Here is a 25,239-nt window from a genome sequence, read left to right on the forward strand (position 1 = left end):
AAATCTGATATTGTGAGTATTATGTAAGCTTATGCCAACAGTTTATTAAGTTGAATGCCTAGTAGCCAGCGATTGTTGTTGCTCTTTGTTGTTGTTGTTAATTGCAAAGTCGTGTCCGACCCATCGCGACCCCATGGACAACGTTCCTCCAGGTCTTCCTGTCCTCTACCATCTTCTGGAGTCAATTTAAGTTCACACCTACTGCTTCAGTGACTCCATCCAGCCATCTCATTCTCTGTCGTCCCTTTCTTCTATTGCCCTCAATCTTTCCCAGCATTAGGCTCTTCTCCAGTGAGTCCTTCCTTCTCATTAGGTGGCCAAAGTATTTGAGTTTCAACTTCAGGATCTGGCCTTCTAAAGAGCAGTTGGGGTTGATCTCTTCTAGGACTGACCGGTGCTGGAGAAGACTCACAGGAGTCTTCTCCAGCACCATAGTTCAAAGCTCTTTACTATGTTCATAGTAACTAGTTACTATGTAACTAGTAACTAGTTTACTAGTTCATAGCTCTTTACTATGATTCATACTTTTTTTTTAATGAGAGATCAAAAAGGTTGCTCTGTGCAATTTCATAGAATCGGCATGAGTGTAAATAAATACACATGTTTGTGTAATTAATATTGTAGACATTTACCAAGTATGAAAAGTATTATCAAGATGTTCTCTTGAAACATTCTCTATTTGTCTGGTGTGCCTCTTTAAACAGCTAAACCCTCCAGATTATACTGGTGTGCAGGTACTCCTATTTATGACCACAATGGAACCCAACATTTCCATTGCTAAGTGAGACAGTTGTTAAGTAAGTTTTGTCCCATTGCATGACCGTTCTTGCCACTGTTAGGTAAATCACTGCAGTTATTAAGTTACTAACACAATTGTAAAGTGAATCTGGCTTCCCCATTCACTTTGCTTGTCAGACGGTCACAAAAAGAGATCATGTGACCCTGGACACTGCAACTGTCTCAAATACATGCCAGTTGCCAAGTGTCTGAATTTTGATCATGTGACCATGGAAACGTTGGAAGTGTGAAAAATGGTTATAAATCACGTTTGTGAGTGCCGTTGTAACTTCAAACAATCACTAAATCAGTGGTTCTCAACGTTTGTGTGACGGCGACCCCCGTCACACAAACGTTCTGCGCATGCGTGGCATGCGTGCGCGGCGGCGGTCCCATGCGCGGTGAGCATGTGCGGCGGCGCCCCCTGAGGGGAGAAAATGGCGGCTCGCCTTCTTTGGCGACCCCCGAAAAATGGTCGATTGACCCCAAATGGGGTTGCGATCCATAGGTTGAGAACCGCTGCACTAAATGAATGGGTGTAAGCTGAGGGCTGTGTGTAGTTTTCACACACCTCTCACTCTTTTGCCTTCAAAATATTCAAATGGCATAATGTCATTCTCAGCCTGGGGAAGCAAAGAAGGGAACAAAATGGAAAGTGATATGAGACGAGAATGAGAGAAGATATCTTGCCATCCTGGTGAAAATGCATGAGGCAGGAACTTCAGGCTCAGCAATATTGCCAAAGCATCTGGTAAGAGTCGATTGAAGCTCGTTCACTTAAAGAAAATGGGATTCCCAATCAAGATGAAGCAATCTCTCCACTGACCAAGCGAGAATCTTCTCTAGCTAGCTTCTTCCAGAAACTCAGAGTGGGGAAAGGATAGACTAGAACAGTTGGCTTCTTTATACAAAAAGAGAACTTTTTATTTTTTCCTTTCATCTATGCCAGCGGTTCTCAACATTTGTGTGACGGCGACCCCCGTCACACAAACATGCGCATGCGCGGCGCGGCGCACATGGGGCGGCCCCCATGCGTGGCGCACACGTGGGCGCCCCCACGCGCGACGCGCATGCACGCACCCCATGCGCGGCGCGCATGCGCGATGCCCATGCATGGCGTGCATGCGCAGCAGCCCATGCGTGGCGTGCGTGCACAGCGGCGGCCCATGCACGGTGCGCATGCGCGGCGGCGGCCCCATGTGCGGCGCCCATGCGCGGCGGCGGCCCCAGGGGGGGAAATGGCAGATCACCGCCTTTGGCGACCCCCGAAAAATGGTCGATCGACCCCAAATGGGGTCGCGACCCATAGGTTGAGAACCGCTGATCTATGCAATGAATTGAGGAAATTGAGAAAAGAAATCAGATTCATCAGAATTCATAGATAAGTCATTGATTATAAATCTCGGTCTTTTTTGGGGACCCCCCAACAAATCCCTTGTGAGTATCTCAAAGTTCAAGACCACAACTTGGTTGCTTCTGTCCTTGGCCAATACTTGCTAATAAATTGACAGTTTATTGCTAACAAAACAGTTTCAATCAGTTTTATTTCATGCATAGCAGTCTATAAAATGTTCCAGATGGCCTTTTTGCAAGAGAACTACAGTTTACGTCTAGACTCATTTCACCCGACGTGGAGTTGGGGAAAAAGTCATCCTCTTGGGCTTCAATATATGCTTTAGATTTTAGACATCTGGAAGAAAATTCTCCAGTACAAAATGGCTGCTTTGCAGCTGCTGCCATCCAGAAATATTCAGACCAATCATTGGGACCTACGGCCTGAAAGAGTCAGACAGATTAACTGAAGCAAGGGAGAATTGGAGCACATGCAGCAGAGCAAGATATAATGAGCACTGAAGATGGAAATCTGCATTGCCTTTTATGAGAACATTGCCTTTCAGTGCAGAGAAGCAGACTCTTGATTGTCTCACAGGGGAACAAGATTCCCTTCCCAGTTCACAAATGTGCCAGTATTTTTCTCAGAGAGACGGCCAAGGGTGTTCAGAATAGCTTGCAAACTCTGCTCCATTGTCAGTGGGGGTGTTCCCTGGAAAAAGAATAGGCAAGGGATGAAAGATGTTGATAGTGAAAATAGCCTAAAGGCCTAGTAAGATCAACTGAGAGAATTCAAGGCAGTGGTTTAATATGGTATATTTCCAAGTTGTATCAGCAATAAAATATTACTAGATAAGAAATTATATCAAAGAACAAGTCTTGATGAAGTGAAACCAGAGTAGGTTTTGGAAAGGAGAGTCCTGTTTAATTTTTCAAAATTATCACAAAATTATTTAACAGGTATGCTTTTATGTCAACTTCATAATTAACAGAACTATTCATGACCCAACTGAGTTGCCTTGTTCGTGAGAGGGGCAGCATATAAATCTAATGTATAAATAAATTGGCCCATTTTGAAGGAATTGGCCACTGTATCATAAAGAACCACTTAAAGGAGTTGAAGAGACTCAATTTCACATGACTGATTTTTGGTTCAGGTTTCTACCCATTTCCTGACAGGAATGATATATTCTGTATACAATGAATACAGTGGTACCTTGGTACTCAACTGCTTTGAAACTGATCGAATTTGATTCTCAAATGCATTTTGAGATGAAAATTTTGTCCTGGTACTCATTGTTTGTTTGGTACTCATTGTACAAATTAGAACTTGTCAGTGTTTGCTGTCTTGTGACTCACTACATTATTCCTTGTGGAAAAAATTTGTTTGGTACTCATCATTTTTGACATTCATCATGCCTCCTGGAACCAATTAAGGATGTGTAATTTAAAAAAACCCTATCCAATAGCAGCTAACATAAATTCACTGATAGTGATGTCGAAAGTTGATCCAGAAATGTAATATTCTGGTGATCACAGAAATGTTCAGATTCCTTCAGGACCATATTGAACCTCTTCTGAGACCACAAGATTCCAGGGGCCATCTGGCTGTTTCTAGAATTCGAATCTATCAAAGGGAAAGTGTTTCATGGCATTTGGTACATATTATTTCAGACACAGACTGAGTTAAAATAAGACTATCTCAAGAAAAACTCAAGCACTACTTCCTGAAATTGTTTAGACAAAATTAATTCCAAAAACTGCTGGACCATTCCTGGAATGGCAAGATCCAGGAAATGATTCAGCATAATCTGGAGGTTTTTTGGAACGTTCCATTTCTAGTAGAGATGTTTATTTTGATTGTATAAAATTCAGGTGTTGTTTTTTTCCTCCAATTCGCTTACCATTAAATTTCCCATGTCAGTCTGTACCCATCCAGGATGCAACGCAACACACAAAATCTCATCTTTGGCAAGATGCAAGGACTGGCATTTAGAGAGCATATTCAGAGCACACTGTGAGGAAGAGAGGAAGGGGAAGATAAATGAATGCTTCATCTAAGTTCTCAAGGATGCCAGACCATTCAAATGTGCTCTTCTCCTCCTACTTGTGATAAAAACAGAATTGACTTTTACATTCTTGGGTCATGAGTTCATCTGTACCTTACTACAGCGATAAGCAATGACGTGGCCCCGCTGCCATTCAAGGACACTTGTAATGGAACCTGCTTCACTGGAAATGTTGACGATGGCCGCTTTGCTGCAGCTCATGCCTTTCAGGGGACTTTCTTGAGCTGCCTTCCTCAGCAAAGGAATGAACCCCTTGAGGATGAAAGGAACAAAATGAAATTCAGTGGTGAAAAAAGTAAGGTTCTACATTTAGGCAAGAAAAACCAAACGTACAGGTATAGTATAGGTGGTACCTTGCTCAATAGTAGTAACTGTGAGAGGGATCTTGGAGTCCTAGTGGACAATCACTTAAATATGAGCCAGCCGTGTGCTGCAGCTGCCCAAAAGGCCAACACAGTGCTAGGCTGCATTAACAAGAGGGATAGAATCAAGATCACGTGAAGTGTTAATACCACTTTACAATGCCTTGGTAAGGCCACACTTGGAATACTGCATCCAGTTTTGGTCACCAAGATGTAAAAAAGATGTTGAGACTCTAGAAAGAGTACAGAGAAGAGCAACAAAGATGATTAGGGGACTGGAGGCTAAAACATATAAGGAACGGCTGCTGGAATTGGGTATGTCTAGCTTAACAAAGAGAAGGATGAGGGGGGACAGGATAGTAGTGTTCCAGTATCTCAGGGGCTGCCACAAAGAAGAGGGAGTCAAGCTATTCTCCAAAGCGCCTGAAGGCAGGACTAGAAGCAACAGGTGGAAACTAATCAAGGAGAGAAGCAACCTAGAACTAAGGAGAAACTTCCTGACAGTGAGAACAATTAACCAGTGGAACAATCTGCCTCCAGAAGCAGTGAATGCTCCAACACTGGAAGTTTTTAAGAATAGACTGGACAGCCATTTGTCCAAAATGGTATAGGGTTTTCTGCCTGAGCAGGGGGTTGGACTAGATGACCTCCAAGGCCCCTTCCAACTTTATCATCATCATCATTATTATTAGAAGGGCACTCAAACCTTCTGCAAGGAGAGTTGAGACATCTCCCAATCAATATAAATCCCCCCTAAAGACCCCAAAGATTTGGCAATAACTTACAAGAAGATGTCAGAATTGTCCTGTAGCCTAACTAAATGGAACAAATTTAACATCCCTCTTTCAATCAACATAATTTTTCCATCTTATACAGTATCCATAGTCTATCATACTCTGAGCAGCTACTGGGAAATTTTTTTATTGAGGTCCTGGTATCCTATTCTTCAAGGAGTTCAGGGAGCTCAGGATTCATTCTTAAAACCATGAATCTGGGGGGAGGGAGGTTGGGAAGAGAGGGAGGGAGCGGACCAAAGTCCCTCAGGGAGTTCCCTGGAGAAAGTCCAGATGTATATTCTTGCTTTGACATAATATGCAAAACTGTCTGGTGTTTTGAGAGTTAATGCAGAGCAGAGGAGGGAGGGGGGAAAAGCCCGGGAAACAAAAAGGAAGTGAATCTTTGTCCTCCAAGTTAATTGGAAGATTTGAGTCATGACCCCAAAAGAGGGGAGGGGAAATGCCTGGAACGTTGTGTGCAAAGGGAAGGGAAATTCAGATCTTGGCATACCTTCATTATGCCGTGCCGACATTTTGTAACAGAAATAAAGGCTTTTAGGAAAATCAATGCCTGGAAGTTCTTTGAAGTGTTTCATTAGCCAGAACCATAATACCAGCATCAGCCTGGAATTCCTTAGTCCAGAAAAAAATCCAAACATCCAAAACCTGTTGTCTGCAATAACGGCCTCTAAATATTCTTTCAAATCAGAGAGGAAAGGAGCACAAAGTTCCCTTACCTGGACGACTATCATGGGCCCAATCACGTTGATTCTGTAGGTGTTAGCCATGCTCTCTGGTGTTTCAGTCTCCAGGCTGGTAATATTTATAATCCCTGCATTATTAATCAAGAGGTTCAATCCAGCCCCTTTTAGGCATTCTGTAACTTTGGCTGCAGCAGCCTTGACGCTGGATGGATCATCCACGTCTGCAGGAAAAAAGAAATGTATAGTGCAGTACTGCAGGCCACTTTAGCTGACTATGTTCAGCAGGTCAGCGGTTCAAATCTCACCGGCTCAAGGTTGACTCAGCCTTCCATCCTTCCGGGGTAGGTAAAATGAGGACCCAGATTGTTGGGGGCAATGTAAATATATATTCATTGCTTACTGGTGTACACCGCTTAGAGAGTGCTTGCACTTAAAGCGGTATATAAGTCTCATAAATAAATAAATAAATTGCACAGTTGTCCAATAAATATACTTGTATTTTGTTGATTCTGCTCTTTCTATTTTCTCACCTACTTTATAATACGATGACTTTCCTGAAGAAACAGGTGTGAGTAGTCTCAAGATTGCAGAGTTTTGTCATCTACTTATGCTTTTGAAACATGTTGGTATTCTTCACGAAGCCAATAAGCTTAAGACAGTATGGTCAGTTCATACATTTTATTGAACTATAGATAGGATAAATCTTTGACCTGAAGCCATAATTTACTGAAATCATGCCCCCCTCTTCCTCTGAAACAGCATGTATGAAAACAGCATGATTGATAGGGTTTCTGTGTTGCGTTCCTGTATCTGTTCATGTTTGTAAATCTGGTTTACAGCTTGGTACATCATGCACACCTATTAAATTGTAATTCCCCTAAGTAGGTGTTACAGAAATGTTGTTCAACCAGTTATGTGACTTAGATGGGACTGAATGGCTGAAAAACAACAATTCCAACTATATATTAGTAAAACGTTGCATCTAGTATCCTCTTTAAGCCAAATGCTGATTGGAGCAGCTAGGTGGATTATCACCCTTATTGGATATGCAAACTTCTAAATTTACTGTGAGCTTTGGGTGGGAGTTCCTCCCAATAATACCCCAAAATTTACTGCTAATACTATATATAAATTTGACAGAAGTAGAAGAGAAAGTACAAAACGCCATCAGTTATTGCACGGATATTGACCTTCCAATACATCTGCCCAGCAGAATGCTTGTTTCTTTGATAGCAGATCCAGCTGTTTTTGGAATTCTGCCTAAACCATATAAACTACCGATTGTAATGCAAAGCAATGTTTATGTCAAGACTGCTAACATCGGATGTTCTTGCTTGCCATATATGAAGAAGCAAACCTGTTTTATTTAGCCTGTATAGCACTTCTAGAGTTAAGGCAGATAGTAGTAGTCTAGAGGATGGGAAAGTATGCAAGTTAACCATAACAATGTCTGAGCACAGTGTGGCCAAGGTCAGCCCAGCTGCAACGGGAGGGACACCTCACACTTCACATTAATTGGAGAATGTGATTGATGACTGTAAAATGAAGGAGTGAGTTATGCTTTGTTATGGATGCTTGGGGGAGGGAGGATTCAGTTTCTGGCTTAACTTTGTTAGTGCCGAAGCTATGCAGAATAATAAAAGATTCTTTTAGAGGAATAAGCCTCAAAGTTCTTTGAAAATCTGTTTCTTTCGGAACCATGTCAGTTTATCTGCTCTGATGTGGGTGTGTGGAACTAATGCTTACTTGGCATGATCTACCCTGTTGCTGAATTTCAGTTGTTTTCCCTCTCAGCTAAAGCAAAACCAGAGGTATTTTCAGGACACATACCCAATGCCATGATGACAATTTGTGGGTGTTTAGCAGCCAAATTCTTCAGGTCCTGAAAGGAAAAAAAACCCCAAATTTAGTGCCTTTCCCTTTATAAAAAATACGTTTCCAATACAACTTTTTTTTCATGTCCTAGTAGATCTTTTCCATGTGCAAAATCTGGAGGGAAGTCATTGAGGAGAGAGGAAATTGCTGGAAAGAAGCTTAGAGGTGGGCAAATAGGCAGCAAATTTCATATTACAATAGTTTTCTATCCCTTTCAGGATTTTTTTTTTTTTAATTGTGAAAAGCTTGTGCAACCCAACGCTACCACGGACTCCAAAAGAGACTTAGCAAAGTCTCTTTTCTTCTTTCTGAAGAAAATATGAGAAATGCTAGATGAGACCACACGAAATATAAAATGTGTGGAGAAACATCAGTAAGTTCATGCTAATGATAGCCCTTTATTTGCTGGAAGCCAGGAAGACTTAAGGAATAAAGTTGATCTGATGCTTAGAAGATTTGAAGGCAACTGTGGAAGAGCTGAGGGAGCAACTAATACCACTGGTGATATACTAGTATGAGCTTACAAGACCTCATGGACGCTCCTCCTGACAGGCAGTTCTGGTAAAGAGTGCCCATTGTGTCCCAAAGGCATACTCAGAAGCGAGTGAGGAACTGAAAAAACTACAAGCCTTTTTCCGGGGAGTTCAGGGGTAGCACGAGCCTTCTAAGTTGGTCCTGGACAAAAAGTTCTCATGCTGAAGCAGCACATTTTGCAAATGGCTTATTTGAAATGGGATAAGAATTAAAAACAAAACGTGATGAAGTTCCACATGTGCTCTTAGGATTTACAAATACTGCAACCATTGCAAGTATCTTCCAATCAATTGATTGGAGAAATTAAGCTCACCATCATTCATCTCTCCCTAATTGTGCAAAGAGAAGCATTGTTAAAACGTTTAGATATAACCATTTAACAAACTCTTATATTTCTTTTTGTCTATCGTGTCTAACCCAATCATGCATCGCTACCAAGGAGATAAGTGAATTTCCGTTAAAGAAAAAAAAATCTTTGTTCTTCCCACATAAAGCTGAAGATACCCCAGGCCTCACCTGAGCACGGGGTCCAGCCGGGTCCCGGCAAGTGGCAAAGATCCATTTTGGGGGGTTGCTCTTCTTTGCCAGCTGCCTGACCAGCTCCAAGCCAAGTCCCCGATTGGAGCCGGTCACCAGAACGCTGTGTGGATTCAGTTGCTCCATCTCTCGTTGACAGCCCAGACTGGCTAAGAAATTGCTTCCTGCACTTCCTTAAATATTGTTGCAGATGACGTCATCCACCTGCAAACAATATTTCTGAAGAAAACCAGGAAGGAGGAATTTGGCAAACATCACCCGGGTTTTGTCCTATCTTGCTGCAGGTTTCTTTCTCTTGTCCCTATTCTATGCAGCTGTTTCTCTTTTGTTTGTTCAGTGGGAATGTTTTTATTTAAAACGTATCTTCTTTGTTTTCTGCCCTGAATAAAAGTTCTTAAAGCAATTAAATCCATCAGACACAAGATGGTTTTAGCCTGAAAATCTGAATGTTCAATGCTTTGGAGATTAAAATAACGAAGAGAAGGACAAGAGGGGACATGATAGCAGCATTCCAATATCTCAGGGATTGCCACAAAGAAGAGGGAGTCAAGCTATTTTCCAAAGGCCCTGAAGGCAGGACAAGAAGCAACAGGTGGAAACTAATCAAGAAGAGAAGCAACATAGAACTAAAGAGAAATTTTCTGACAGTGAGAACGATTAACCAGTGGAACAACCTGCCTCCAGAAGCGGTGAATGCTCCAACACTGGAAGTTGTTAAGAAGAGACTGGACAGCCATTTGTCCGAAATGGTGTAGGGTTTCCTGCCTGAGCACGGGGTGGACTAGATGACTTCCAAGGTCCCTTCCAACTTTATTATTATTATTATTATTATTATTATTATTATTATTATTACTACTACTACATGATTCTCAGATACAGATAGGTAATTTGGAAGGTATTTTTTGAAAGCCTCCTTTTTGACATCCCTGTGAAATGGACTTATACTTCAGTGAAGAAAGATATATCTTGCCCTCCTATTAAAAAGAGGGGCTGCCTAGTCAAGTGAGAAAAAAGGCAAAAAAGCTGTTTCTTAATATAACCCCTCCTTTCAAATCTTGCTTTCATTGGTTGGAATAGAAAGAAGTTCTGGAGTTGAGACCCAAGAAATACTTCCATACTAATTCCATAGAGTGTCCCATTTCTCATCTCCTTTTTCTGCAGGACTCTGATGAAAGAGTTGCAACCAGAAGAGAAATAATGAAGGATGGGACCTCTATTAACCATTAACACTAAAATTTGCTTTGACTCTTAGGAGAAGAATTGGTATATATGTTTGGCAGTAGACAACAAAGAATTTCTCAGGAAACAAACAAGTATGAATGTAAGCTCTTTTGCAAAGTTTTATAAATTTTTTTATTTCATATTTATTCATCACATTTCCATTATTTTTAAACTGAAGAAGGATGATTAAGTTCATAAAAGATGTCCTATAATGAAAGCATTGAAAAATGTTTTCATTACCAATCATTAGAAATATGATTTACTTACTGGCTTACATGAAATGTTTATGTCTCACTCGTCTTTTGTAAGCATAATAATAATGTATTGGATTACAACATAATAAAACAGATATCAGGAATTAACATTTAGCTGCTATATCTTGGATTCTCACCTTTAAGCGAATTTAACAAGTGACCCAATTATTTCCAAGCAGCAATAATATTCTGGAAATTGCCAGAATCACCATAACATAATGTCTTTAGTTGTATTCTAGAAGGTGGCTCCGGTAGACACCATACTTGATGTTCTCAAACTTATTATCATTTGATAAGCAGGCAGTCACCCTAAAGGAGCATTCTTCTTCTGCCTCTTCATAGTGCCTTAGGAAAGCCCAAAAAGAGGTATACAGCAGCACTCCTCTAAACCAAGGATGATTAAGGCTAGGTGAAAATTAAAACAATATTTTTGAAAGATTATCTGCATCCAAATTGCCTGGACATGTTTTCTTCAGTATGCCAATGTTCCCATAGGCACATGTAGGGTGGTTCTTGCTTCACCTCTTCTAGAAGCTCAAAAGATAGATCAATTCAGTCATTCTATGAGCAGGTATAGAAACATAGAACTCGAGCCAATTGTGCATTTATATTTGGAAGGCCATGTCTGGACTTGTGAGTCTTGTGTAATTTTACATCAAGAGTTTTATGAACGTGAAAGCTCTCAGTGGCCGGCAATCTCTGTCCGATACACTTCTTTATCAATGAAGAAAAAGGTTGCTCTGTGCAACCTCATAGAATCTGTGTAACGCTGCTAACAATGGATGTTCTTGCTTGACAATAGATGGAAATGTAGCTATTTTTTCTCTATCGCTTTTAGAGTTCGTTGATGCTGGGAGAGGGAATGTGGATGAAAGTCCAGCTAGTCATAATAATAATAACTCAGCCGTGGGAACCCAAGGTTATTAGGTCCAGAGTTGATAGAGATTTGGGGGCTGGAGAGCTGGGGAGAAAGCCTGTGCTTCAAGTTAATTGGGGAATATGATTTATGACTGTTAATTGGAGGAAGGAATTGTGCTTTGCTACTTTGTGGCAGGAGAGGAGAATTCAATTTTTTGGCTTCAGCTATGTAGTGCCGACACTTTGTTTCTCAAATAAAAGATTCTTTAAGGAAAACAATGCCTCAAAGTTCTTTAGAAGAGATTCATCTGTTGGAACCATGACAATCTGCATGAATGTAAATGAATAACAAATACCCCCAAGTATGTAATTAGCATCATGTTAATTAAAACAGTTTTTGTTATCTAGATGTTCTCCTCCTTTAGTATGTTACAAAATAGGAATTAGTTCTTTGCAAGAAAGGTAGATACCAAAAAATATATGTTGGATAACTTTTGCTCTAAGCTAAGGTGACTATTTTGCAGAAAGAAACAGAATTGATTAATTACATTTGTCAATAGAGTATTAGATGGCATTTCTGTACCCAAACAAAAAAATCTTTAAGGAACTAATTGCTTAGAATACATTAAAGCAGGGGTGCCAAACTGCCGGCCCGTGGGCCGGACACGTCATGAGGAAATTGCGCCCACCCCATTGCTGGCAATGGAAAAGTTCCGATATGTCGCACAATGTCATGTTTAATATGTCTGCTTAAAGGTTTATTATATTGCATTGAAAATTGATACAGAAATGGCTGTCTTTTTATAGAATTTTTTGAACAGACTGTAGCTTTTGCATCAAAAGAGCAGGTCAGCAGGACAGCAAAGATGCTGTCAAATTTGAAACCATCTTTAGGTTGTAGCCCCGCTAGCTCACTCCAGCCAACTCTCTGCCCTAAGACTTCACTCCGACATTTGTACTCTTTCCCAGAATATTATTCCCAATCGCAATTAAGTCAGGAATTTTGCATCAGTGTGGTTTAGATTCCAGAGGTCTGGAAAATAATTATCTTCACATTGCAAGACAGAAGTGGATACTTTTGCAGACTTTTGCCTAGATACCTGGAAGTAATGTGGAATAATAAACAATCACTAGAATAATGATGTGTCTGCATAATTACTGGAATAATGCTGTGTTAGTAGTATGTGACTAACTAATGCACATTGCACTTGGATACAATGTATGTAGCAAACTCTCTTCATTGTGAGAAACAAACCTAATGTATTACAATATGTATTTCAATGTGTATTCCTTTGTTTCTGAGAAAAGGAATGTATAAAACTGAAGTCTGAACCCGCCCTCGGGGATCAGAATTGCTAGTTGCTACTGCTTCTGAACCTGCGCAATAAATCTCTCTGCTAAAACCCCCTGGAATTCGTAAGAGTCCTTTTGTTTTCCGCAAGAGAAGTATCTAAACAGATCAGATCAGATCAAACAGGGCCTGAAAGATCCTGACTGAGCAAGCCACCAGACAGAGTAACAAAAGAGAGTTGGAGCACATGCGGCAGACTGGGATATAGTGTGCACTGAAGACAGAAAGTTGCAGATTCCTGGTTGTCTCACCAGGGAATAAGATTCCCTTCCCAGTTCACAAAAGTGCCATTATCTTTCTCAGAGAGACTGCGGAGGGTGTTCAGAACAGCTTGCAAACTCTGTTCCATTGTCAGTGGGGGTGATCCCTGGAAAAAAAGAACAGGCAAAGGATAAAACAAGTTCATAGTGGAAAAGAAAGTCTAAAAGCCTAGGTGAATCATCAAGCGACAGTGAATTCCTTAACACAAGGGTCCCCAATCCCTGATCTGTGGTCTGGGGCATGCTGCGCAAACAAGTGAAGCCCCATCCACGTGAATTCCCTAACAGCCAAGAAAATCAGTCCTGAATGAGATTCTATCTGGATTCCATTCTCCAGCTGCTGATAGGAAACCTAGTTGTAGAAGGAGATCTGGGAAGGATCCAGGAAAATTCAAACTAGTTTAATACATTATGCATCGAACCTTTATTTGCAAGAAAACATGATAAAAAATGAAATTATACCAAAGGACAAGTGCTGCTGAAGAAGAACCAGGACAGGTATGAGAAAGAGAGTCCTGCTTCGCTAACTTTGGAGAGTGGCTAATTCTAATGCAGTGGTTCTCATCCTTTTTAATGCCGCGACCCCCCAACTGGTCGTAAGTCGAGGACTACTCAACCGGTCGTAAGTCGAGGACTACTCAACTGGTGCAGCACCGTTTGCAGAATGGGACTTTTGGCGGGCTCAGCAGGGCAGAGACAGCCTGGACAATTCCTATTGGCTTCTGAAAGCCAATAGAATTAGACTCTATTCAAGAGAGTCTATTCTATTGGCTTTCAAAAGCCAATAGAATAAGAGGGAGTAGCACAGCTAAGGAAAAGGGGGGGGGGGGAATGGCGGACTGCGTTGTTTGGCGACCCCCGTGAAATGGTCGTTTGACCCCAAATGGGGTCCCGACCCACAGGTTGAGAACCACTGATCTAATGGAATATATGAATGTTCTTGAGGTAAAAGGGGAAGAGATGCTGCCTATGAAATAATTAGAGGAGCCCCCCGGAGCTTAACGGTCGAAGAGACAGGAAAAAAAGACCTTCCCTAATGGATCAAGCAGTAAAAAGTGGTTGTTGGAAGCTTGTACCTTCCCACTTGCAAGGCTCTGTTAATGTGGCCTTACAATAAAGTAGACTTAGTTCATCTAATCCTGTTTCCACTCAGGTTTACTTGGGAGGACTCACTCACCAGCCACACATTAAGAGTTTTACTTGCATGTCATTTTGTTACCGGAATCACTCTTGATTTTAATGACTAATGGAAAACGATATCAATCTGCATCTTCCATCAATTCTTTATGGCAACTGCGCATTAAAATTCTTTATCTAGAAGCCGATTTAATTTTCAGCATGCAGCAAACCTCCTTGCTTTAACTCCAATGTTAGCTGAGATGATAGGATTGTTAGGGTTTTGCAGAATTGTTGATCCGGGCATGGAATATTCTGAAGAATTCTGAAATATTTCCTTTGGGGCCATGACGTTACTGGGATGGTTGAGTGGTTTCCCAGGAAATTAATTTTCCAAAAGGTTCAGAGTGTTTCACACACAGTGTTCCAATGAAGCAGGCTTCTTTGTGGTCTGAAGTACCCCCGGAAGCCTTATGAATGCTTTCCAATTCAGAGATTTATTTCTAAAACCTACCAAACAATCCCCAGGAGAAACAGCAGGTAGGGCGTCATCCAGTGGGAACAAAGGATTTCAGAAGTCTTCATAAGGTTCCACTCCTAATCCAATTAATCTTGCCCACACTAGCTTTTTGGCTATTATATGAAAGTTGTTTTTTCTGCAATTCACTTACCAGTTTGTTTCCCATGTCAGTCTCCACCCACCCAGGGTGCAATGTGATGCACAGAATCTCATCTTTGGCAAAGTGCATGGACTGGCATCGAGTGAGCATGTTCAGAGCAGACTGGGTAGGAGACACAGAAAAAGAGAAAATAAATGAATGGCTCATCTGAGTGCTCAGGGATGCCAGGCCCTTCACAGGTAGCTTCTGTAGCTGAAGGTCTGGCTGGGGCAAGATGTTGAACACCCCCCCCCTAAAAGCCTGCAGAAGATAAGAACATTAAAGACATGCTATCATCTCCTCCCACTCGCTTCTCCCAGGTATGACGCAGTGGGGTTGGACTCGATGACCTCCAAGGTCCCTTCCAACTGTATTATTATTATGGATCATCGCACAGTCAGCCAGATGTTCAGACTGGATTTGGCATTTTGTCTACCTATCGAGTCCTTACCCAGGACCTGGGATAGGCAGATGTGGATGTTTGATGGTATTACAGGTATCGTCGCAGGATGGAAGCAGTTCCTAATAAGGCCGCCTTTTGCAATTGACTAATAGCGAATTTGTCAATGCCAATGGTGTTCAAGTGGTGCTCCAGTTGTTTTGGGATTGCACCTAAGGAGCCTATTACTATTGGTACTACCCTTGCTTGCTTTTGCCACATTATTATTATTATTATTATTATTATTATTATTATTATTATTATTATTATTTCTTTTCCTCCCTCAATCCTGTCAGCAGGGATTCCATATTGGTTGACAGAAGGAGCAGAATGTCTGTTCAGAACCTTAGGTGAGCCCACTAGGTACACATTCTTGGTCTATATTTGGTGAAAGGTGTTGTGCAAGGAAAGCTTATGATTCCCTCTAAGCTCACATTTGATAGTACACCTGGAAGTATTTTCAGCACCACCAAAAGCCTGCTTATTGGCATCTCCTCCTTCGCAGAGCAGAGGGAAGGAAGGAAGGAAGGAAGGAAGGAAGGAAGGAAGGAAGGAAGGAAGGAAGGAAGGAAGGAAGGAAGGAAGGAAGGAAGGAAGGAAGGGAATTTTCACACTTGTAAGCTATGACAGTTTATAGAAAATTTCTAATATTTTGCTTTTATCTTGACAGCTGCAGAAAACGTTCTCCTGATCTACTAATAGCAATAGCAATAGTGCTTAGACTGATATACTGCACCACAAGGGAATCAGTCTTGAGCTTACCTAGGCTTTAGTGAGCTGAGTCAGTTGCCTGCTGATTACTTATCATCTATTGGGGAGTGGAAAAGATACTGGCGTGGGAGTGCCCCCCAGTGCTTGATTGCCTAGGTAGGATAAACGGCACCAGGAAAGGATATTTTTTAAAGTCATAGGCCGCCTATCGGTAACTTATTTCTCAGGAAGGGTCCATCATTTTCACACATCTCTTCCTCTGAAAAATGACCAGTCGTTTGTATATCATGAATCGTGAATTAGCAGCATCCAAAGGCTTGGTTTTTACAGACCTTTCCCGTGGATCTGAGAGGCATTTGAAATGAAACTACAGGTAGACCTCGATTTACAACCATTCTTTTACTGACTGTTTGAAGTTACAACAGCACTGAAAAAAAAGGAGCTTATGATTATTTTTCACATGACTGTTGGAGGATCCCTGTGGTCACACGATCAAAATTCGGACACTTGGCAACTGGCATGATTTTATGATGGTCGCAAGGTCCTGGGGTAATGTGATCGTGCGACCCTCTAACACAGGGTCCCCCAACCTTTTGGGCACCAGGGACTAGTTCCATGGAGAGAGGTTTTTCTGTGGATCAGAGGGGGCGTGGTTTCACGTGCTGGCTGCATCCTGCAGGTGGGGCTTTGCTTGTTTGCATGGATTGGTTTCTGGCATGCCGCAAACTGGTGTTGGTCCACGGACTGGGGGTTGGGGACCTCTGCTGGGGAAATCAGATTCACTAAGCAGCCGTGTTACTAATTTAACAGCTTCGGTGGTTCACTTAACAACTGTGGCAAGAAAGGTCATAAAATGGGACAAAGCTCACTTCACAACTGTCTTGCTTAGCAATGAAAATATGTGGGCTCCTTTGTGTTCGTAAGTCGAGGTTAACCTGTAACTGAATGTGAAATTGAAATTCTTACCCTTAAAGCCGATTCCCTCAGCTTGTCCCTACCTTGCTGCAACGATAGGAGATCAACTCATTCAGATTCCAGCCAAAGAGGTTTGTCATGGAGCCACACTCGCTCGTCATGTTGAGGATGGCTGCTTTGCTGCAACTCATGCCTTTCTGGGGACTGTTTTGGGATGCTTTTCTCAGCAAGGGAAGAAATGCCTGAGAAGGGAAGGGAAGGACAAAGCAAATGAAGGGCACCCACTCCCTCTGCAAAGAGGATCTGGGATGGCTCTTAACCAATGAAAATTCATGATGCAAGATCCAAAAGAATCCATCAGCTGATCACCAATAAATATCAGTAGTGTGCCCTAGCCAGATCAAATAGATCCATCCCTCTTTCATTTCTGCTTCAACCAACCCGATCTTTTCACCCTCACTATATCCATTGCCTATTAAATATCTCTTGATTGTGCAACTATGGGACATGTTTTTTATTTCATTTCATGTGTTTATGCCCCGTTTAGGGGCTCATGGTGTAGCCTTTTAATCTCAACTGGGTGAGGTAGTTCCTTGGGGTTGAGGCTGAGTGAGTGGCCCAAAGTCGGTGGACAAAATCTATCATCCACACAGAGTTTTTTTTAGTCCAGAACAAAATCCAAACTATCTAGTATCTATTCTGCAGAACCCTTCCATCCAAATGGCCAATTCCCCCCACATCAGCGGACAATATATTATCTTTACCTGAGTTACGATCATGGGCCCAATAACGTTGGTTTTGTATACCTCCGACATGTTTTCTGCCGTTTCTGTCTCTACGGTGCTCAGCTTTAAAATCCCTGCATTGTTAATCAGCAGGTTCAGTCCAGCCCCTTTGAGATGTTCTGTGACTTTGGCTACAGCAGCCTTAATGCTGCATGGGTCAGTTGTGTCTACAGCAGGAAAAATAAACACACATTATCTCATTATCCCTGGCTTTGTACGCCATACAATGATTCAGTCCTAGTGAATTTACCAGTATTTTGCTGAAATTTTTTAAAAGTGTGATTAGTCTCATTACTGTCAAGAAAGGTGGTTGATTGATCATTTTTGAAATGTTCATTAATGGAAATCCAGTAAGTAATTTAAACAGCTGAGAGGAAACCTTGTAGGAAGCCATGGCTTATTTAAGCCATGTTCTGCTGAGAAACCCACTCCGGTGTGCCAGCTGATCTGGTTTAAGTTAGTGTTGAAGAATACATCCATAAATGATTTATGCAGACTATGGAGATCATATAGAAAGTTGCATTTACTATTATGTCTGATCTCATCTTTTTTCTCCTTTCTTCAATTTTAATGTTACATCATTTAACATTAACATGGACCTCTACATATTATGTTTTTTGTTGGTTTGATGAGATGAAATAACTTTAGAAAGTCCTTTAAAAGATCAGAAGGATGCATCACCTATTTGCTCATGATATTTATCCAATGTTGGAATGTGCCGCGTTTATGCTTGGATATTAACTCTCTGGTGTGTCTACCTAGCAAAATATTTCTTTCATTGTTTATTTTGCCTAAACAATTAATTATATTTATATTGTATAAATTATATTCAACCTTATATGCTGTCCATCCGCTTTCCACAATGTCTTGGGGTGTTTTATAATGCAATTAAACAATTAAAATTACAAGAATTAAGTGGATCAAAAAACAAGGGCTTTGTGCAGAGTTGGGTGGTTCCTTCTTTTGCCACTTTACCAGCCCCCTCCAACAGTGAATTGTAATCTATGTTTGTCTACTTCAATTACCATATATTAGTGCCTGGTATGCATAGTCTAACCTGGTGTTGAAATTCAGCTTCATTCTTTTCCCTCCCAATTCATGAACCAAAAATGGGATTTTTAGTATACACATACCCAGGGGTATTATCACAATTTGCCGATGTTCAGCAGCTAAATTCTTCAGGTCCTGAAAGACAGAAATATTCTTAAACTCTCCCCACTTAATTGTTCCCCACTTAATTGTAGTATTAACCATACTCTGCTAACCTTTTTCCAGTACTGTGTCCATGATTTTGCCTTAACCTCATTCCCAGGTCATGATGAAACGATGGTTAAATATACCTCTAATACTACTACATTACAACAGTATTTCCATTCCTACTGTTCTCAAAAAATTCTCCTATGCAAAATTTCAAGTAAATATTCTTCTCAAGCTCTCCTCTCCAAGTATAGAGCAGCTAATCTTTTGACAAATTTCATTGATCATCCAGTTCTGCAGCAAATCATTCAATTATCACAGCACTTACAAACCTGTGACAAAATAATTTTTGTCAGCTCTGTATCTGAATTCATCTCATTCCTTCTTCCTTTTCCCAGACTTGAAAACACAGGACACTTTTAATGAACTTCCCAATCAGTTGATTGGGAAAATTAGCCTGGCTGCAATTCATCTCTCTCTAATTCAGCAAAAAAGAAAAATAGCATCACGAACTGAAGAAATGTCTCGAACGAGAAGTGAAATGATTTCAGAGGAACAACAACAAAAACAATGACGTCCGGTTGCCTTTTGAAAAGCACCTGTGGGACAACCATGATCTGGATGATGGAGACTCTCCATAGACATCGCAAAAACAGTTCAACTATAGCTAATTTTTATTTAACTTATACAATGTCTTTATCTCCCATCATGCCTAACCCAATCACGTTCCCATCACGACCACCTAGGAGACAAATGGATTGCCTTAAAAGAAAAAATTCTTTGTTCTTCCCACTAAAACTGCAGACACCTCGTGTCTCACCTGAGCACCGGGTCCCACTGGATCCCGGCAAGTGGCAAAGATCCATTGTGGTGGGTTGCTCTTCTCCCCCAGCTGCTTGACCAACTCGAAGCCAAGTCCCCGGTTGGCCCCGGTCACCAGAACACTCTGTGGATTCAGTTGTTCCATCTCTCTTGCCAGCTTAGACCCAACTAACAAACTGCGTTGTGCTCATCCCAGTTAAATCACATCCAGTCCTAGCTGGCCCTAATCTCTCCACCCTGAGTTATGTAAGCTACTTGGCTTCAGTGTCTGGTTCTTTGGACAAGAATGGGGAAAAAAGATCATTGGCCCTCACCCAGAGGCTGTTCTAGTGCCTTTTGTGTGTGAAGGTTTGGGGGTTTCCCCCCCCCCTCGTTTTTGATATTTCCAGTGGTGAATGTTTACTCATCTAAAGGATATTTGCTTTGCTTCCTGCCCTGAAAAAAAACGCTTATAAAAAAGTTGGTAAATTCATAAAAAAACAAAAAACAAATCTGATCTTATTTGAAAAGCTCATGGAACGAAGCCATTGATTAAAGTAATATCTACCTTGCTTTCTCCATAACAGGTTGCACTCTAGGGTTAGATTTAATGCAATAAGATGCTTCTTGATTCACAATAAACAGGGTGTGTGGTTTCTTAATGTTGCATGTCTATTGATCTGACTGTTTGTCTGCCTCCCTACCTGAAAAACCAATGCAACTGCAACAACAACAACAAAAAAGTTGCATGCTGTTTTGTGTAGAAAAGAGTTTAGGAATTCAAACCATGGGCTGTTGGCTGCTCGGCTAACTCTGTGGAGTATCAGGATAACAGAATAACAGAATTGGAAGGAACCTTGGAGGTCTTCTAGTCCAACCCCTTGTTCAAGCAGGAGACCCTACACCATTTCAGACAAATGGCTGTCCAATCTCTTCTTAAAAACCTCCAGCGATGGAGCATGCACAACTTCTGGAGGCAAGAGGTTCCACTGGTTAATTGTTCTCGTTCCTAGTTGCTAGTCTTTTCCCTCCTTCCATTGGATCCTTGTGCAATAGCTACAGTCAGATGTGGATTGATTAGGACAGAGGTCCCCAACCTTTTGGGCACCAGGGACCGGTTACTTGGAGAGAAGTTTTTCCATGGACCGGAGGGTGTGTGGTTTGGTGTGCTGCCTGCATCCCATGGATGGGGCTTTGCTTGTTTGTGTGGCCCAGTTGCTGGCATGCCACAGCCCAGTACTGGTCCACAGACTGGGGGTTGGGTACCCCCGAATTAGGACATCCAGGGACCATTTACACTAACATTTGATAGCATGATTTCACCCTGAAATTGGTGGCACGGTATCACACTGGAATTTAGAAGAAGAATTTAGCACTGATCCTTGCATCAAATAACCAAGTAGATCAGGACATTATCACAATATTTCACAAAGTGTGCAATGTTGCATTTATTATTCATTATTTGATTTTTACTTTGTCTTTCCATCTGGCAAAAATAATCAAGGCACAAAAATAGTACAAAAAGTAAAACGGGACGGGGGGGAGTAGAATGGATGTATTATGAGATGTTTTCATTATGTGTTATACAATCTATTTGGCAAAGAGTCATTTGGGGAATTCCTGTTGCCAAAGAGAGTTGCCAAACTAACACAAACTTTTGAATCTCCAACTTCTTAAGGACAAAACTCGGGGGGGGGGGAACATTTTGGGTTGCTCACAATTGACTTTGACTTCTCATGATTAAATAAATTCAGTTCTTTCTTTCTTTATAATATTCATACATTGTCAACTCTCAAGTGCACAGAATTAAAAATACATTTTGACGATAATAAAGTCATAAACACAACACTGCAGGGACTACAACTAATTTGGCTGCTCATCGTAAGCTTTTGAATGTCTAAATTAATAGAAGCAATTTTTGCCTAAATCACAGCAAGTCTAGGGGAAAAAAAACCAACAACAATGCTGCTATCAAAAGCCTTTCATCTTGGTTGTCAGAAATGGATTCTTCACGTAAAGTCGGATTTAAAAAAAATCCATCTATTTAACAATGTTTGTCATCTCCCTGCAGAAATATGGTTATCTAAGAATGCCCTGCAGAAATACGGTTATCTAGGAATCTGTCACGCTTCAGAATTATTTTGAAACAGACTGAGATGGACCCAGTGGTGGGATTCAAATATGTGAACAACCGGTTCTCTATGCGGATGCCACTTCCAGAAGTCCGTTATGGGCCTGGGCAACAAAAAAATTAGCTACCGGTTCTGCCAAAGTGGTGCGAACCGGCCGAATCCCACCACTGGTGGGATGTGGTGGGGAGGTGGGCCTCTGGAAAGGAGGGCAATGCAACGGAGAGGAGTAAGAAGCAACTTAGCCCTTGTGTAAGAGAAAGAGGGAGAAAACAGACCCTACTTAATATAGTTCACATAGTATATTGTAGATGCAGGCAGTAGAGTCTTCAATCTGACAGCATTTTGTTCTACAGGTGTGAAACAATAAAGAACTCAGCTTGGAAAAATGGCCACCCATCATTCTTACCTTTGGGCCTGACAGCTAACAAGAATCTGAACATGAGTGAATAATGTGATACAAGAGAAAGAATGTCTAACAAGCCATTCAGGTGAGTGTCTGTAAACTAAATAGTCCGTAAACTCATTTCTTCTGGGGAGAAAAGTCACACTGAGTAAGGAGAAAGTATGTATAGGTCTCTAAAGCAGTGGGTTTTTTTTACCTTGGGTACTTGAAGAGGTATGGCCTTCAACTCCCAGAATTCCCCAGCCAGCAAGAATTCTGGGAGTTGAAGGCCACACCTCTTCAAGTACCCAAGGTAGAGAAACATTGATCTAAAGGATGAAAAGAAATCTAGAAAAAGTACTGATGTGACCTAGACCAGGGGTGTCAAACTGCCAGCCGGATGTGCCATGCGGAAGCCGTGCCCACCTCAGCTCTGGCAAAGGGGAAAGAGTTGCTATAGGTCACGACACATCACGTGACATGGCGAGTTTGACACCCCTCACCTAGACTAAGTGGTCAAGCTGTCAGGAAAGTTTATCTGCTTACTGGCATCAGAGGTGACCATCTCCTCAAATGATTGCAGCCAGAAGAATGAAGAAAGCTCCAGCCTTGTAAACTCAAGAGTTAAATTGGATCTTAAAAGTGATAGCATTCAATTGTTGAATTTTGTGTAATCTTATCTTTTGTTCCTCCATTAATAAATCTGATTAGAGAAGTTTCTGTAAGTATAGCTGTCAAGAACTTGACATGTGGTTTTGGCAGCTTTGAACATGAATGTACTTTGCTTCACCTGAATAACAGTTTTCAACTAGTCTTGCCAAAAATGCAAAACATTTTGTGATCAGGGAAGCTATCTATATCAGTTACTTTGCAAGAGCACTTATGTAAGTTGATCGTATCTGGGCTTTAAAGGCTACATGATCACTAGATGGCAGCAGAGGGAATGGTTCAGAATCTCTTTGCTGCCAGCTTGTGGTTGTCTAGATTTTTGCAGCCCAGATATCAGCCTAATTCATAACATGCTCATAAATTTCCAAATGTGCCCAGCGACCTAAACACAATGAGTACAGTATACCCATCTCAGAGGTTTTTTGGCAGTAATACCAAAAATGTGACAATTTATATTTTATCTTGTTATTATGTAAGCTCAACCTCCAGAAGGCAACACAGAAAATAACACAACTGATTCATGATTAACACATTAAACTGTCCAATTAAAGACAGGAAACACATCCTGAAACTATTGCACAAAATGATTTTGTGTCCAGCACTCCGACATCTGGTTCAAACCAAAGATACCAAGTCATCTCTTTGGTATATTTTCCAGAGAATGTTTTTTTCTAAATGTTTTATTTTTGGTTACGTCAAGCTGGCATCCTTTTGATTAGATAAATCTCCACGCACTTTCAATTAATATCCTTCGGTGGCATAATGTGGCATTATGTGATCTTCCAGTTTCGTCTACTCAGGATGTATAAGTGATTGCTTATCTTCTCCCTGAAAAGGCATTTTGAAACATAAAACTTTTCTTGCCCAACCTTGAATTTGTAAAGGGAATATCCGTGTGAAAGAACACATTACACAACTGTAAAATAAAGCCTCCCCCCCCCAGACTTCCAATGAAGTTGGGCCCACGGCACCCGAAGCTTCTAAAGTCTTTACCTGGCCCAAAAGATTAACAATAATCATAAGTAAGTTTCATAGAAAAGAATGAATTAAGCTAGTCCTCGACTTACAACAGTTCATTTAGTGACCACTGAAAATTACAATGGCACTGACAAAGGGACTTATGGCTGTTTTTCATACTTACGACTGTTGTAGCATCTCCATGGTCACATGATCAAAATTCAGACGCTGGGAAACTGACTCATATTTATGACGTGTCCCGGAGTCACGTGATCAGCTTTTCCAACTTTCTGATGAGCAAAGTCAAGGGTGAAGCCAGATTCACTTAACAACCGTGTTACTCACTTAACAACAGCAGTGGTTCACTTAACAGCTGTGGCAAGAAAGGTCATAAAACGGGGCAAAACCCACTTAACAACTGACTCGTTTAGCAGCGGAAATGTTGGGCTCAATTGTTGTAAGTCACACAAGTTACTTTGGGGGAAATATCCCAATCTATGTCCTTTGGGTAATACCGTAAGTCCCGTTGTTCTCATCCTGTTGTTCTCATCCGGACAATTATGATGGTTGGATTTGAAAGCAACTGCTTCTTGAATGTGAACAACAATATGTGTAATAGCATTGTAAAAAGTGTGCTTAGAATGTTTACAACCAATAGGCAATTAACATACCCAATAGCTGCCTTTCAACTTTGGTTGTTAACAACTGCACCTATTGTTAAGCAATTATATCAAAAATTCAGAGAAGAGCAACTAAGATGATCAAAGGCCTGGAGACTAAAACATATGAAGAACAGCTGCAGGACTTGAGTCTGACTAGTCTAAAGAAAAGAAGACATAGGGGAGACATGATAGCAGTATTCCAGTACTTGAGGAGCTGCCATAAAGAAGAAGGGGTCACGTTATTTACCAAAGCACCAGAGGCCAAGATAAGAAACAATGATTGGAAATTGAACAAAGAGAGAAGCAACCTAGAATTAAAGAGAAACTTCCTGACAGTGAGGACAATTAACCAGTGGAACAGCTTGCCTCCAGAAATCGTGGAGGCTGCATCACTGGAGATTTTTTATTATTATTATTATTTTTATTTTTAACCAACAAAACAAAACAAAGCAAAACGTAATACATATGCACACACAGTATATACTCCTCCCCTTTTTTTAACAGCGATTACGTAACAATAATCTTCTATTATTTACATTTCCACCCCCCTTATTCTTCTTTAGAATATTTGTCCTTATTGCCCCGTTGTTTCTTATTTACATTTTTCTTCCTTCATATTCTACTTCTTACTAAGAATAATTCATATTATTATTATTATACATTATTATACACGTTTTCACTTTTGAGCTTTCCATATTTATTCTCCTCTAGTATTTCTAGTCTCCAACCAGTCATACTACTTGTTCCATGTTATATAGTACTCTGTGTCTTCCTTTTCTTTTATTTCTTTTGTTAATTTGTCCATCTCAGCACTGTCCAGGATTTTTCTTATCACTTCTTCCTCTGATGCTATATTCTCATTTTTCCAGCACTGTGCATATGCTATTCTTGCCGCCGTTATTAT

At 41.0% G+C, this 25,239-nt stretch overlaps 2 protein-coding genes across 2 annotated transcripts; both read right to left on the reverse strand.

The window, feature by feature from the left end:
* Positions 1–2,292: 2,292 nt before the first annotated feature.
* Positions 2,293–9,138, reverse strand: LOC120300949 (C-factor-like). The gene is made up of 6 exons (XM_039327533.1): positions 8,946–9,138; positions 7,851–7,902; positions 6,054–6,241; positions 4,272–4,430; positions 4,014–4,124; positions 2,293–2,821 (listed from the first exon to the last, which is right to left on the reverse strand). Exons 1-6 carry the CDS (start codon positions 9,090–9,092, stop codon positions 2,702–2,704), a joined length of 777 nt encoding a protein of 258 aa, XP_039183467.1. The 5' UTR covers positions 9,093–9,138; the 3' UTR covers positions 2,293–2,701.
* Positions 9,139–12,806: 3,668 nt separating this feature from the next.
* Positions 12,807–19,758, reverse strand: LOC120300988 (C-factor-like). The gene is made up of 6 exons (XM_039327596.1): positions 19,553–19,758; positions 18,669–18,720; positions 17,515–17,702; positions 16,834–16,992; positions 14,698–14,808; positions 12,807–13,017 (listed from the first exon to the last, which is right to left on the reverse strand). Exons 1-6 carry the CDS (start codon positions 19,697–19,699, stop codon positions 12,898–12,900), a joined length of 777 nt encoding a protein of 258 aa, XP_039183530.1. The 5' UTR covers positions 19,700–19,758; the 3' UTR covers positions 12,807–12,897.
* Between the last annotated feature and the right edge of the window lie 5,481 nt (positions 19,759–25,239).

Source organism: Crotalus tigris, unplaced genomic scaffold (assembly GCF_016545835.1).
Source record: "Crotalus tigris isolate CLP2741 ecotype Arizona unplaced genomic scaffold, ASM1654583v1 scf7180000024362.2655971311:6658466, whole genome shotgun sequence".
NCBI classification, from domain to species: Eukaryota; Metazoa; Chordata; class Lepidosauria; order Squamata; family Viperidae; genus Crotalus; species Crotalus tigris.